Raw genomic sequence first — 16,535 nt, 5'->3', positions numbered from 1 at the left:
TCCCCGCATCTGAAACTATGACTGAAGGTACCGTAGTAGCTGGCTGGAAATTTATTTACTCAATTTCTGTACTGTAGTCTAACAAAAATGTTCCTAGGGCTGATTTTACTTTTTAATAAAGTGAAGACTATTTTTCAAAAATACTTTAAAGTGTTTTTAATAAAGTGGATCAGATTCGTTAATTTTTTTCTAGTCATTCGACCATTACAAACAAGGTTTTAACAGTATAAATAGTGAAATAAGGCGGAAATGGAAATTAACTTGGACACAAATAAACTACATCATGAACAAACTTTGAATACTGAGTTTGTGTTCATGGACTAGAGTTTTCATACCACCTCCTTCCCTTTGCAGCTGCCTGCACCTTCCCCAAGACTGCTCCTGAGAGTTGGGGGATCTTTGGGAATGGTGTGAGATGTGTGGTGCAGAGGGCAGCAGATGGAGGGCTTTCTGTGGACAGAAGAGCAACTTAGACTCAGAACTAATAAAAGCATACTTCACATTATATCCCAATTGTGGGAAGAAGGAAGTGGGGTGGGAATAAAATGTGTTTTCACTAGTCTCTAAAGTGAGACAAAGGAAGAATATAGGCTCTCAAGACAGGGTGTTCCACTGTTCTGGAGGCACAGCTGAAAGCTGCTACTCAAAGCTATCTCTCAGCTCCTGGAAAGATGCCACTTGCAGCAGACCCTCATGTTGGATCTTGGAACTCCAGGGGGCTTAGATGAGAAGGTAACTTCTGAGTTTGTCAGGCTTGTAGCTCTGCTCAACTGGAATTTATTATTAGCCCTTTGAATCTGGCTTGGAAACCAATTGGTAACCAATGCAGACCTTTTCAGATTTGGCAAAATATGCCCTTTAAAGGCTTGGACCTGTTAACAAGTGTGCAGTGGCATTCTGTATTTGTTGAAGTTTCCAGATCATTTTCAAAGGGAGCCCCATGTAGAGGGCATTGCAGTACCTTGAATTGGAGGTCACTGGGTGTTACTGATGGGTGCTGGAGTTTCCCTATCTTTCAAAAGAGGAAGACTTCAGGGGGGAGCTAGTCAGACAAGAGTGCAAGAGCTAATACTGATGAGGGCAGATCAAACAGGGCCAGTGGAATAATCCATAGTCACTAATCAAATGTTCCAGATTTGGGTTTGACCTGACACAGAAGGGGTTAGGTAGGATCACAGGATAATCCAGGGAGCAGACGTGCAGCTCAGTGGGAGCAGTGAGGTCCTGCAGGGTGCAGAGCTTGGCCCTTCCAAAGCCAGAGTAAAGGGAGCCGTTTAAGGTTTGTGTGTAGCATCTGTACCATAGCACACAAATGACAATAATCTTCGAGATTTGGAAGCTTTGGCCCGTCTTCATTCACAGATAAAGGCAGACCAAATAGCAGCCGGCAAACAGCGATGACTGGTGCCCATTAGGACTGGTAGAGCAGAAGGCTGAGAGATCAACGGGGTGGAACCAAAACTAGTGACAGGCAGAGCTACCACCTGACTGGTCATAAGTCAGAAGATGGGCAAGTAGGTTAGTGAGGTAGGTAGGTAGGCTGAGGTTAGTGAGATGCTTCCTACTTCACCCTAATACACCTGCCTTCAATCCATTGCCCTCTTTGGATTATAGAAGCTCACCATAGAAATATTGAAAGAGTCCCTAATCTAGTATTGTGGCTGTAATAGTTCACATTTAAAACTGCCCTTGGCGAAAGTTCCAAGTATGTTAAACTGGTATGTGGATGAGAAAGGGATATCTTCTGCAAAAGAACTGATAAAGCACAAACGGGGGATTTCTGAGCGTTCGCTTACAGCAAAAGTCAATGTAATGTTGTTTCCTACTAAAGAATAATCACAACATGCATTTAAAATGTTTCATAGAAGGCATAATATGTTTGAAATTTTTTTGGGGGGGGGGATCAGTGCTGGGCTGGACAGTTTTATCTGCTTTCCTAAAATAAAAATCCAGGTATGTTAAGTTTTGATGTATTCAGTATAATCTTCCATGTAGGAAGGTTGCATTGAAGCCAACCCTCAGATTTGGTAGTAGGAATGAGACTTCCTCTTTTTCACTCCTCAGCTTTGTTGAATTGGTTTCTTAACATAATTCGTTTAGTCTCTTCATAATGGAATTTGATAGGCGAGATCAGCAAACCTCCTTTATACTAGCAAATAGCAAATTTTGTGTATGTGCCATAAAATACAGAGGTGACAGGTCTAATGATGTCACCCCCCCTTTCCCCGCCCTTTCTGGACACAGCCTTGAAATTAGCATATGGTGTGAATTCTGTTTGGGTATCTTCCATTTCCACTGCAGTATGATGGACGGTTTCTTTCAAACCAAGGGATTGTATTATTTAATAGTAGAGTTATTGCTATGGGTGGATGGATGTTCCTCATGGTTCCCTAGTGGGTGGGAATCTGTGAATGACCCAAGAATCAGCTAGGTAGCGTGTTTAAAATACAGTCGTACCTTGGAAGTTGAACGGAATCCGTTCCGGAAGTCCATTCTACTTCAAAAACCAAACTGTGGCTTCTGATTGGCTGCAGGAAGCTCCATCGGATGTCCGGGTTCCAAAAGAACATTCGCAAACTGGAATGTTCCAAAAGAGCATTCGCAAACTGGAACAATCACTTCCGGGTTTGCAGCATTTGAGAGCCAAAACGTTTCAGGGTGTTCAGGATCCAAGGTACGACTGTACCCTGAACTTCTTGGTAGCACGGTAGCTAATTCTGATTCTTTATTGTCTAAGCAGGCCCTGGAAAACATCTGTTGTATCACACTGAGTTAAAAGAACCCTTAACTACTAGCTCAAATAAATGGACATTCCTCTCAGAACAGCATGAAAAGCTTTGCTTGTTTGAAACGACTTAGGAAAGCCATTTCTTAAGTCTTCACAATCTTAAGGAGTGATGTCATTTTAAAAAACATAGCAAGCTTGTTAACAATGAACCAAAAGCTGAACTAGCAACTAGTGCAAGAGGCTTGGTGATAAAATATGGGATGAACCTTTGTGGGCATCAAAATAACACAGGCTTTGTGTGGGGTTTAGTGCTTCAAATACCTTTTTAGGATGATTAAACCTCATAAGCATTTTCAAAGCAATGTTATCAGTGGCAAATGGAAAAGACCCTTCTGGAATGTGGTGGCTAGACCTCTTGCTTGTAGCAGGTTCTCCCGGGAGCCTGAAGTATCCTCACCCGTTGTAGTGGCACTTACATGACTTCTAACCCCCGTCCCTAGTGGCTGCTGCTGACTCCCCCCCCCCATTTTTTTTTACCTTCTAACACTTCTCTGGCTGCTTTTCTAGTAGAACGGACTGTCCACCTGCGTGTTCCTGCACCACGTTTACAGCATTTACTAACCAATGTTAACTCAACTTAACCTTGCCTGCTCGTCTGACCATTCTGCAATGACTGTTGGGTCCACTCACCGTGAAGGAAAGATCGCTTTAAATATATATACATTTATACTGGATTAACTCGTCAGCAGTAACCAAGGCAAAAATGTGCGATTGAACTTTTGCACGTCTTTCTAGCATGAGTAAAGTGTTCCTTCCACCTTCCTACCAGGTACTTGGTTTTAGTTCTTTCAACAGTTTCATCTGGATTTGAAAGTCTTTGAATATTTCATGATGATTAGAGTCGAATTTTCCATGAAATCTAGATGTGGCTGGATTTAATGAAACTACTGGAGCACCCTTAGGATAAAGAGTCCAGCATCATAAGCCTGAAATCTTAAGTTAGACGTTTCACAACATTTATTCTGTTTTATTCTCCCCCCCTTCCCTGCAAAATGATTTGCTTAGTTTTTAGTTACTTTTTGTTGTTGAGCATTTTCATTTCTTCCCCCATTTTAATTTTGGTTATTTTGGGGCCACTTCTCAATTTTTGTTTTCCAAAGGATGCAGACTCTGATAGTGGGGATGATTCGGACAAGCGGTCTTGTGAGGAGAGCTGGAGGCTGATCACTTCCCTGAGAGAGAAGCTGCCCCCCAGCAAGTTGCAAACCATAGTTAAAAAATGTGGCCTCCCCAGCAGTGGGAAGAAACGAGAGCCTATTAAAATGTATCAGATACCTCAACGTCGACGCCTTAGCAAAGACTCCCGATGGGTTACTGTCTCAGACTTGAAGATCCAGGCTGTGAAGGAGATCTGCTATGAGGTGGCCCTCAATGACTTCCGGCATACGCGCCAAGAGATTGAGGCCTTGGCCATTGTGAAGATGAAAGAGCTTTGTACTATGTATGGGAAGAAAGACCCCAATGAACGTGACTCATGGCGAGCCGTTGCCCGAGACGTTTGGGACACTGTGGGGGTTGGCGATGAGAAGATCGAAGACGTGCTGCTCAACGGAAAGGGCATTGCTGATGTGGACGACCTAAAGGTGCATATCGATAAACTTGAAGACATCTTGCAAGAGGTGAAGAAGCAAAACAACTTGAAGGATGAGGAGATAAAAGTCCTTCGAAACAAAATGCTCAAAATGGAGAAGGTTTTGCCCCTGATCAGCTCCCAAGAACCAAAGGGCCAGGCAGCCGTGGTGGCCACAAAAATGAAAGAGCAACCCAATGTCCACAATAAGGTGGATGCTGAGGGAAGCGTGAGAACTGATGAGACAGATGCCCACATGAATGATGGTCGTGTCTCCCAATTAATGGAGGAGGACCCGGCCTTCAGGCGTGGGCGGTTGCGCTGGATGAGGCAAGAACAAATCCGTTTTAAGAACCTACAGCAGCAGGAAATAGCCAAACAGCTTCGCCGGCAGAACATGCCTCACCGGTTCATCCCCCCTGAGAACCGCAAACCTCGCTTCCCGTTCAAGAGCAACCCTAAGCACAGAAACTCATGGAGCCCGGGCACGCATATAATTATTACGGAGGATGAAGTGATTGAAGTGAGGGTTCCAAAGGAGGAGGAGAAGAAGAAAGAGGAAATTGGGGAAAACAAAGACGCATGCGGTAAAGCCCCCCTCCCCAAGGACTCCCAGCAGCTTTGGTGTGCATACGGCCCTCAGAGGGGTCAAGATAATATCCAGATCAAGAGGCAGCCCTTGAACGCTCAACCGCAGCCAAGCCACCTGCAGCCAGAAACATCCACTCAGCTGCGCTGGAGAAGCAATTCCCTCAATGGGCAGCAGAAAGGCCTGCGTCGCCAGACATCTGACTCATCAGAATCATTGCCCTCTTGCGGTGGACTCCACAATCAAGACCTGCAGACTTTCCATCAGAAGCGCCACATGCATCAGCACCGCCAGTCCTATTGCAATTATGGCAGTGGAGGGGTGAATCCAGAGAGCAACTTACCCAGCGGCCGTGCAAGACAGACTGATCAGCCTAACCACTATAACCAGTTTGTGACCCCTCCACGGATGAGGCGACAGTTCTCTGCACCTAACCTCAAAGCTAGCCGAGAAACAACTGTCTGAGTCACTGGAGAGTTGAGGAGGGAGTGGTGCTGATTCTGGGAGGTGGTGTTGGTGGTTGTAGCTATACCTACCCTGAGTTTCAAATGATCATTTTTAGCAAATGAGTGGTTTTATATGCAAAGCACAAACATTTTCTACCTATCTATTATTGCCTGTGAAACATGTTAGAATTGTGGAATATTGATGATTGATAACCCTTACCTTAGGGGCTTTGGGAAGTTGCCTTCATTTTATTTTATGGAGATACATACATATATATATATATATATATATATATATATATATATATTGAAGCCTTTCTGGAATACCTCTCTCCTTTGGACAATCAACAAAAGCAAATCTACTATGTAGTGTTTGAATGTCACCTGTAAAATCTTCAAGGCAACAATTTAGGAGTCTGACCCTTGAATCTCAAGTTGTATTCAGATTCCTTGTTTTGGTTTTCCATCTTCTCAGTTCATCTTGTTCAAATTCACCCATACAACTTCCAGTTTGGGGCTGATAAGAGAACACAGTTAATCTCTAGCCCTTCCTTCTCTGTGCCTTCAGGAAATAAAACACTGACATGTGCAGTCCTTCTTGTAGAGTCCTCTAAACTCTCATCTTCTTGCAGAGTGCTTTTTAAAAATTGCATTCTTCCTTAGCTTAGGTAGAATCAGTATAACATTACAGGGGCAGCCAAAAGCTGCCTAAATGAAGTTGATTGCCCAATTCTGCATGCTTCCTTTAAGTGATGTGATGAGTGTACAGCTGCAGCATCTTCCTCTTCCAATTCACATGGGTCTTTAATATGTTATAACTTAAAAGACAAGGGCAAGGATAGGGCCCTCTTGGACATTATTGGATTTCAACTCAGATCAGCCCCAGTCCCAAGCTAGCCAATGGTCAGTGATGATGAGCATTGTAGGCCATCAACATCTGGAGGGCTCAGGATCCCCATCCCTGGACGTGCAGGGAGATTTTGATTGTTTTTTTTTTCACTTACTCTGTGGGGGTACAACTCCACAGTGAACATGAAATCCTTCTAACTCCCAAGAAGCCCTGGCAATCATTTTGTGTTGGCTGCTTAGCTCCCAAAAATGACTAGGTCTCTCCAGGTTTGTTTCAGGAGTTTATTATGGCAGTTCATCCAGTTTACATTTGATGTACAAGCAGGACTCTCAAGTGGGGCCAGAATGGAAATTTCTGCCTTTTGCCTCCTGCGACAGCCGCTCTAGGTCTGATTACACCGTTGGTAGCGACCCGATCTTGCGGTGGGTCACGAAAAGCGGAACTACCACCATGCAGTTACGTGGTAAAATAATTAAGATACAGGTCCTCAAATGAATGTTTGGGTTAAACAGTGCAGACTGACTCCACATGGCACTGCCCCACCAACCTTAGCCAGCCCCCACCTGCCTGCCTTTTTACTAGCATACAGCTCCCTCCCCTTTGGCAGGGATAAGGATGGGGAGAAAACTAGAATGAGTTGGCTCTGCCTTTCATTGGCTGCAGTTGTGCCTGTCATTGGCTCCACTGGCCGTTCAGCTCCCTGCCTTAACACCCTACCAATCCCAATGGACACCAGCCACCACTAGGATTCAAGGTGGTTCTCTGGTTAGAAAAAGTGGTGACCTGCTGGATTACACGATGCAGTTCTCCTTGTCCAGGCACACAGTCTCAGTCCTTTGCCTGGCATGTGCTCACGTCAATCACATGGGGGAATATGTGCCTTTCCCCAGTGAACACAATAATGGGAATTGCCTGTTGTCCATGGATTTGATTGCCAAGTATGTTTGCTCACTACAGGGCAGAACCCAGGGAAGGTTGGAACTGCTTGCAGGGCCACAAAAATAATTAATTAATTAGCCAATGAATTAAAATTAATTAATTGTATTGATTTCAAAGAGAGAATATATTTCTGTAGCAAAGCCCCCTTCAATTTTCTTTTGCTGAGCCGGAGATTACAGTTAAGTTTCTAGTATAAAAGGTGCCACGGAGTGAGGGATTTGAAAAAAACTAAAACTTGAAAGTCTTGTGCTTATTGAAATTCCTTAATTAAATTATGTGTCTTTTTAATTTACCCATTTTCTTGCTGCTCCAGGTTTTTAAACATATCTGGGGGCCTGAGCCTTTTATCTGCCTCATTTCCATAGCTGTTTATCCTGTGGGTTCTCTTGTCTGAGGAACAATTTGCGCTTCATAAACCATGCCACCAGTTTTTTTAAAAATGGAACTCTCTTATCTGGAACAGCATTTCAATTGAGAAGCTGCCTACTGTATTTAATTCTAGCTAGGAAATGAGCACAATGCAGTGACTGACTAGCAGAGTTCAGTTACGACACAGGATGCAGGCAATCCATAAAGGTTTGTAAGAGGACTTTAAAATCATATTTTTTAAAGAAAATAATTCTACCCCCCCGCTTCATTTCTGTGATAAATGTTGTGCAGACCCCTTAAAGAGAAATAATATGAGAATTTGTGGGTCTTGGGACTAAATTAGACTTCACACATTGATGCATATAACTGTCTCCCAATGTCATCTTTAAATGAAAAGCAGCCTTTGGAGGCTGGGGTCAGGGGTGGAGGGGTACGAGGCTTCTTAACTCTTGCCCCAACAACTGTTTTCCTACTTGGTCATCCTTCCCCAAGCTGCTTTTCTATGTGGAGGGGGAAAGCAGATGGGGAGATTAGCTGCAGAAAACCAGCTGATGGGTAATGGGTTACCAACAGGTGTTTGTTACTGAAAGTTGAACTGTCAACTCCAGAAGATGCTTTGGGGGGCAGGGTTAACACCTACAGAAAAGCCGTCCTGGGGTGGGGAGAGTTGCACACACTGCTGCCGTCCCTAACAGTTAACTTGTCTGTATAACTACTCAGAAGCAAATCCCACTGAGTTATATGAGACTTGGCCTTAATCAGACATTTCATGCTCCAAGGACAAAAAGGTATTCCAGTCTGCATTGAGAGAGAGCTTCTGTTATTACACTAGTGTTGTTAACAAGTCAGGAGCTGTGTGATTTAGACAGAGCTGAACTAAGAGTTCCCAGGGCCTCCAAAATATGTTTTTAGATTACCTTAAAGCAGCGTTTGCTAACCTGGTGCTCTTCATATGCTTTCAACTTACACTGTTGGTGAAGGCTGCCTTAAAGTTACAAGTTGGGGAGAGCGTTGAAGGTGGGTGGGTTTTTATCTGCTATTCAGCAAATTCTTTCTGACTGGGCTTAATCAAGAAATCTGTCCAAAGTTAGAGGGAGAGGATCTTTTGCATGTTTGAATGTAGGTTCAAGCAGATCAGTCCATTCACTCTTACCTTTATATATCATAAAAATGTGTTTGCCTTTTGAAATAGTTTTGAGAGCTACAAGAGGTGTGAGCTTCAGTTATCATTACTGTAAAGGAAGAAATGACTCTTCCGGTGAAGTGATAGGATTTTGAAAACCTGTCCATTTATTATTGCTTCTTTTTTCTTTCTTTCAAAAAAGGGGTTTTAATTTTTGTGAAAAGCAGAACTGCTTGTGCATTTTAATAAGTGCTTTCAATAAATGATGAAATACTCTTGTAAGTCTCGTCTTGTCTTGGTTGGGATCTAAAAGCATTTGCTTTATTTTTAGAAGCCCTGTTAGGGGGCAGGAGGTTTCCTTTGAAATGAAACAGCATGGAGAAAGGTAGATAGAACTTCCTCCCCATCCGCTTGGCCCCTTCAATGTTGAGGGGTGCCCAGTGACATTGATGGGCACCAGATGAATGCACAGTTACCTTGTCCTGCTTTGAACTGAAACAAACCTAAACTATCCCGTGGAGGGCTCAGGCAGGGCTTCAGCATCAGTTATCCTTCGACTGAGCCTTATGTAGGATCAGCAGTTCTGTGTCAATTGTTAAGCTCCACCTTGATTAAAGCTGCCTCTTTGTTTAAAGGGGTCCATCCTGCTCCAGTATTCTTGCTCCAATGAAGTGAGGTGCATCCAACTAAAGTCCTTTTCTGATTAGATCCATTGAAACTATGGGACTAAGTTAGTCATTAGAGGGTTGTGTCTAATTACTGCATACTCATTGTGTTGGGGTCATTGTTCCTATTAACCTTGGCGGATGGATTGTGATCAGGAACTGATCAACACAATACAAAGAACCTAGAAATCAGTCCCAGGCAACAGAATGCTGAATTGTTGTTACTTTTCCTATTTTTACAAATTCTAAAAGCTTCTAAAAACTTCATCTGTGTGGTAAACAAAGATTTTTTGGGGGGATTTAGCATAGCAGGTGGTCAACTGTGCTAGCAGATTACATGTAGCATTTCAGGGTGGGGTTGTAGTTGTTTGTATGTGTAGGGTGGGAGAACTTTTAAAAATATTACACCCACCCCTGTCAAAATGCCCTTGCACCCTCTGCACAATATATTGGTCTTCTCTGAGTTGTAAGGGGTGGACTGGGAGGTGTTGTCTAATATGTGGGAAAGGGTCAGATCTGCCCCAGAATTGACAGGTGTGGGGTGCTTTTGTAAGCCCAATGGTGTGTTTGGGGGAAGGGCTTTTGCTCAGTGGTTAGAGCATCTCTGCATGCAGAGAAGGTCCCCAGTTCAATTCCTAGCATCTCCAAGTAAGGCTAAAAGAGATCTCAATCTGAAATGCTGGATAATTGCTGCCTGTCAGTGCAGACAACATTGAGCTAGATGGAGCAACTCAGCGTACCCCTGTGGGTTGAATCCATCTAAGGCCTCCTCAGAGCAGACCCACTGAAATTAATGGATCTAAGTAAATTATTTCCATTAATTTTAATGTGTCTTCTGTGAGCAAGATTAGCACCTGATACTTCCCTGTGTTCCTTTGTATGTAGGCTGTAACCAAATTTCACAAATGAACAGAACCAGTTTAAATATCAAAACCAGGGTCCCCTTCACCCTTTTGAAAGAAGCTGAACTAATTACATTAAATACATAATACATAAATCATCCAGACTTTCAGCTAAGCTTTCTGTCATCTCATCCTGCCATGCAAACATTTGTGGGTTATGTACTATTTTCCATCTTCGTGTGCCTCGGAGAAGCCAAGCAAACCTGTTAGATTAACTATCAAGCATTGCCAGGAAACGGGTTTACCCTACCAGGCTATTTTCTTCCATTGATGAAATGTTGCCTGCCTTTTTTCTTGGGAATCTGGGAAATCAAACCTCCCCTCCTCTGTGCCCTTTTTGTTATTAATAGCTTAGAGCTGTTTCTGTATGCAGTGTGTGTGTGTGTGTGTGTGTGTGTGTGTGTGTGTGTGTGTGTGTGTAAAAGAGAGATTAAGGTATTCAGAGCTTACAGCTTTCTTTTTAACTTCTGATTTATTAAGTATGTGAAAATTTGATGTGTGCTTGAGGGTTCTAAATAGTTCTAACTGGTTCGAACTGTGACCCAGTAGATGTGGCTGAATTTCAATTCCCATCGGTCTCAGTCAGTAAGACTGATGGTTGGTGTCACAGACTGGTTGGACACTGAGGAATAGTAGCTGGATACTGGTGAATGGGCACCAGGAGAAAAGGGGGCGGGTGGAGACTGAATTGGAAGATGGAATCAGTCTGCGGGAGCCTGAAACAACCAGGAGATGAGAGTCAGAGGCAGGAGAAACAGCCAGATTGGAGAGTGAAGAACAAGTGCAGGAGGAGAGTGAGTCTGGTGCAAAGGGCTTCCACATCTCCTCCTGCTGCCCCCACCTTGCCTGCTCCACTGTCTTCCAGGACCAGGAGAGGATTGGTTGGGGGGGGGGCAGAAACAGGTTACTCGCTGGTGGTGTCTTCACCTGCTTGCGCACAGCTTGGGTGAAGGAGGTTAGGGGCAGGGTTTCTCTGTTGCTGCAACTGTCTCATTGGGTGCACACCTAGGAGTAGCTGAGAGGCATAAGAATAATGGACATACCGGTACCTTTTCCTAACTAAAGAGTTAATTCCTCACTCTGGGCATTCCTTGCCTGACAGTCAAGGAGGATGGGAATTCTAGTTCGACAACATCTGTAGGGCCACAGGTACCTTCCCATCCTAGCAGAAGCAAGTCCTTCTGTCCCAAGGATGGGAAACCTATGGTGTGCCAGATGTTGCTGGGCTATGAATCCTCTCATCCCTGCCCACTGGGCAATGTGGCTGGATAGGGATGATGGGAGTTCAATAATATCTGGAGGGCCACAGGCTCTCCACTATGGTACTGTCCATACCAAATAACTATGCACTCTCCTCTCTAGTAATGCACATCTGGAAGAGAACTCAAGCCCTATGCCCAGCTAGCCCATCTTTTGTTTCAATTTTTGAAGGTGCCTCTAAAAATCAAGCCCAACATCTCAACTACCTTGCTGTCTTAGTCATAGAGATGGCTCACCACACCTTAGGGAAATTTATTTTGGAATATATTTTTACTAAATAATACCTTCCCAACATTTAGCTTAAGCCTTTTCTCTTTGTTGGTTGCACCCATCGTTTCTTCTCCATGGTGCTGAACAGTTGATTCCCATTTTAGAGTATCTGCTTTGTTGTACATAAGGTCCCAGCGCTACCAGGCTTGGGGAAAGACCCTGACTTGATTCCTTAGAAGCCAAAAAGACAGAAATGGGTTAGGTAGATAATAGACCTAACTTTATAAGGCAGATTTATACACTTGTTTCCTCCTTAAGCCTACCCTTCACATGTTTTGAACGATACTTTGTTTCTTCTTTTTCTCCAAGCTAAGCAAACTCAGCTTCATTTTATGCTGTTCTCCAGAGCCCCATCTCTCCCTGCATCCTCTCTCGATGCTTTCCTCACAATCTTAAAGTAGCAAAAATAAGCTCCCTGAAGTGAGTTGTCCACAAAAAAACTTTTTTTAATAGTTTGCCTATCCATACTAACTTCAGTTAGTTCCTTGAACTGCAGGTATGGGACATAACAGGCCTTCCAGTCCTGTCTGACCCTAGGGGCTTTCCCCAGGCCACAACCTTTGTGAGCCACATCCTTTACCATCCCTGCTTTGCATCCTCTTTGTGTGTTTTTGCCTGGCTGAAATGTGTCCTTGAACTCTGATCATGCCTCTTGCTTGTTTGGATGGAAGATGGAGGGGTCTCTCTCTCTCTCTCTCTCTCTCTCTCTCTCTCTCTCTCTCTCTCTGTGTGTGTGTGTGTAGAAACTAGCCTACTGTACAAAGGCAAAATTCACACTGCATTTCTTTCGTATTTCCTTATCAGTCGCCTTCCACACACATGTCAGAAGGTTATGTTCAAAATGCAATAAAAAGCTAAAAACAACATAGAAAATAATAGCAGACCTATTTCACAACATTACCAAGTTGGTGAGAGATCTGGAGACTAAGGGTTGTCTCCAGTGTTAGTCCTACCCCCAAGTAGGCCTATTAAAGTTAATGGACACAATTCACTTAGGTACATTAATTTCAGTAAGTCAGCTCTGAGTATAAGTTAGTTGGATACAACACAATCTACTATGAGGAAAGGAACCGGGCATATTTAGCTGAAAGGAGAGACAAAAGATTTTTAATGCTTTTATGAAATCTGCATGTTAAGGGAAATGTAAGTTGCAGTTAATGTGCGAAACAACCAGCTGTTGTTCTGTGGAGAATGTGCACAGAAGCCTTCCATATGACGAGAGAGTTGTACACATTTCCCAGTCAATGTATATCATCTCCAACAGCCTTGGAAAATGTGCATATCTTGGCTGAATTTTGCACTTTCTTCAGACATTATGCACAGTGCCGAACAGGCCTTAGGGAACATGCATATATCAAATTAATATTGTACATTCACTGGACAATATGCACATTCTACAGTCAATATGCATAGTCGCCAATCAATGTGCATTTTTTCTGTTTCTTGTTCAGAAGCGTGAAATCTGCAACCCCTGAGCTGCTTCTGACCCACTGCCTAATCTTACGTGGCCCAATGGTCAGCCAAGCAGCAGGGAGAAAGGGGAGGCAGACGCCAGATAAATAGAATGTGGTCCGTCCCCCCCGCAGTCCAGCCCTGTTTTCACCACTCCCAGCTGTCTCCCTGGAAAAGGCCTTTCAACTCAGTGATTCTTAGACCCACTTATAGAGCAGAACATGAATTTCTGTTGTTTGGGCATGGGCTTCTCCAGCAGATCACACAGATCAAACTCAAATATTACTTTGTCCTGCCCCACCAAATTTCACAGCTATTGAACGACCATGGAAATTGTTTGGTCTTTCCCCAGCAAAGGAATAGATGAGACATTTTTCCCAGAACTCTTCTCTGCCTGCATCTTTTGTCACCTTCTTGTCTCTGGAGTTATGTGTGTGTTCCTCCACCTCCTCTCTACTTTTGTCTGTCTCTTCTTCTCCTACACGCTCTCTTCTCTTTCCCCTTCAGGACTATGAGAGTAAGCTCCAGGCTTTACAGAAGCAGGTGGAGACCCGGTCTTTGGCTGCCGAGACCACAGAGGAGGAGGAGGAAGAAGAGGAGGAGGGTGAGTTCTGGGTAGAATTCAGACAGTTTGGGTTGCAGAGAGAGTGAGAGACTGCTCCACAAATGTTCAAGGTGTCTGTGGAAATGATCACAGCTCTTAAATCTGCTTTCACCAACCTGACAGTCAACAAAATGAATATCAAAGACTACAGTTCCCATCATCCATTACTGTTGGTCATGCTGGCTTGAGCTTATGGGAGTTAGGACTCCAACTACAATTGGAGGGCAACACATTCACCACCCCTGAAATAAACAAAATTACTATCAAAGATTACAATTCCCATCATCTGTTACTCTCAGCCATGCAGGGTGGGGCTGATGGGAGTTGTAGTCTGAAACATCTGACGGGCGCCAGATTGACGAAGGCTACCTTAACAAAACAAAAAGTGACTTTCCTTCCCTCTTGATGCAACCCAGTGTTTCAGTTTAACACAGAACAATCTCTTCCAGGAACTTCTCTGTATTTATCACTTAGATGGTTTTGGAAATATGTCTCTTACCCTTCAGGATCACCACCCTTTAGGGTAGACTACAAATATATGAAACAGTCAGGGTGTTCCAGTGTTCTGCACAATATGTTGTATAACCTGCACAATGACTGTAAGGCTAGGCCATTGTTTTTACCGTACCTTCATATTGCAAATAAGGGCTTTAGAGAACCACATCTCAGTTTCTTAGCTGGTATACTCTCTTTTGGGGGGGGGGATAGTTTACACTCTGTGAAATTCTTAACAGTTTCTCTCCCTCTGATTTTTTAAAGGACCTCTATAGATTCTGGACATAGTTAGATCAGGGTGGGGAACCTCAGATTCAGGGGCCAAATGTGGTCATCTGTATTTCTTTATCTGGGGCTCATGACTTTATCTGGGGCCACACGCCCATTCCCCTCACTGGTTTGGCCACATGCCTTCCTTAAATGCTTTTTCCTGACATGATGTCTTATTGCTTATGAGAGAATATGGCCCTCAAACTGAGAAAGGGTCCCCACTCAAGACCTCAGATTATCTGAGGGGTGGGGCTCATGTGAAATGGGCCCCTGTCTTCAGTTCAAATGAACCCAATCACCTTCTCTCCTTCCTGCAGTACCCTGGACTCAGCACGAGTATGAACTAGCCCAATGGGCTTTCCGGAAGTGGAAGTTCCATCAGTTTACTTCCTTAAGAGATCAGCTGTGGGGGAACGCAGTCTATTTGAAAGAAGGCAATGCAATCAGCGTTGAGCTGAAAAAGAAGGTAGGGGGAATTCACGACTGAATATGACTGCATGCTGTGCATGCCTGTGTCAAGTCATCTTGCAGAACAAGTGTGGGTGGTTTTTGAATTGGAGGGGAATTGGTTAACTTTGAAAGTTTGTCAGAGGGTATATATGAGAATCACAAATGATCTTGCAATTCCAAGTTCTGCTGTGGTGCTTCATCATGGTTCAGATTTAGCCTGTGGTCACATTGATGCCATACATTTAAAGCATATGGCTTTCCCCTAAACAATCCTGGGAACTGTAGTTTGTTAAGGGTGCTGGGAGTTGTGTAAAAAACAGTTCCCAGGACTCTTTGGGGAAAGCCATGTGCTTTAAATGTGTGGCGTCAATGTGACCATGGCTAGAGTTTGGAGGGGTCAGTTGTGAAGCGGACCTTCTGTGAACCGAGTGCTCCCTGCCTTTTCCTGTCCTCAAGGTGGAGGCAAGGCGGGGAGCACAGGAAGAGACCCCTGACAGAATGGCCCTTGCTTCCTTCAGCATATTTTTGTTATCCATGGGGAGACAAAGGGAAGCTGTTCCTGCTTTGTCTCAACTGTGGGAACTGTCTTTCTGCTTAAGGAAACCAGATCCCTGCTATAGGCTATATAAGAAAGCACTTCTAGATTCACTTATCTGAAGTTCAGTCTGAACACCTGCTTTTCATGCAGAAGTTCTGAGCTTAAATCCTCAGTATCTACAGGTTTGTCTAGGAAAGACCCCAGTCTGAAACGCTGGAAAGCTGCTGACAGTGACAACAATACTGAGCTAGATGGACCAATGGGTCTGGCTCAATATAAGGCAGCTACCTATACCTTAAGGGAAGGAGTGTAGCTCATTGGGAGGTCATCTGCTTCACATACAGGGAGTCCGATGTTCAGTCCCCACTTTCTCCAGGTGGAACCCGGGAAAAGAGTCTTTCTTGACATCCTGGAGAGCTGCTGCCAGTCAGTGTAAGCAGCACTGTCTTAGCATAAGGCAGCTTCCTCTTTTCCTGTACATTACCTCAATTCCAGGTGCAGTTCCAGTTTGTCCTTCTGACCGACACGCTCTACTCCCCATTGCCACCTGAATTGCTGCCACCTGAGTCGGAGAAGACCCGGGACAACCGCCCTTTCCCTCGGACAGTGGTGGCTGTGGAAGTCCAGGATCTGAAGAACGGTGCAACTCATTATTGGTCCCTGGAAAAACTCAAGTACGTTAGGGCTGCCATTGAATTCACCCTTCTGGGAAGCATTTTGTTTAATTTACAAATATTTCAGCTCTGCCTTTTCCATTCTGGTGACCCATGCATACAACACTCAGGATGACCTAAATTAAAAGTATAACAGGATTATAAAAGTACAGCAGGAGTAAAAAAACAAAGGGGGGGGAGAGCCATTTTGTTCTCACCTCTGAGAACCTAGAGTGCCTTTGCCATTTGGAATAGACAGTACTGTAATCAGGGCTTGGAAGGTTAGTTTTAAAAAAGAGCTA

General features: G+C 44.0%; 1 protein-coding gene across 11 annotated transcripts in view; it reads left to right on the top strand.

Annotated features, from left to right (window-relative positions):
* Positions 1-16,535, top strand: part of KIF1B (kinesin family member 1B) — a 132,450-nt gene that overhangs the window by 84,068 nt on the left and 31,847 nt on the right. For 10 of the 11 annotated variants that reach the window (XM_035118329.3, XM_035118326.3, XM_088671551.1 and 7 more), the window contains 3 exons: positions 13,731-13,827; positions 14,910-15,058; positions 16,076-16,254. In XM_035118329.3, the coding sequence (XP_034974220.3) occupies positions 13,731-13,827; positions 14,910-15,058; positions 16,076-16,254 (425 nt within the window). Of the gene's footprint in view, positions 1-3,888; positions 5,555-13,730; positions 13,828-14,909; positions 15,059-16,075; positions 16,255-16,535 lie in introns of those variants that run through there. The other variant, XM_035118330.3, reaches the window with a different exon arrangement.

This window comes from Zootoca vivipara, chromosome 6, assembly GCF_965207765.1.
Source record: "Zootoca vivipara chromosome 6, rZooViv2.hap1.1, whole genome shotgun sequence".
Taxonomy (NCBI): domain Eukaryota; kingdom Metazoa; phylum Chordata; class Lepidosauria; order Squamata; family Lacertidae; genus Zootoca; species Zootoca vivipara.
Note: the sequence above shows the minus strand (reverse complement) of the source record. Positions and strands in the feature narration are given on the sequence as shown.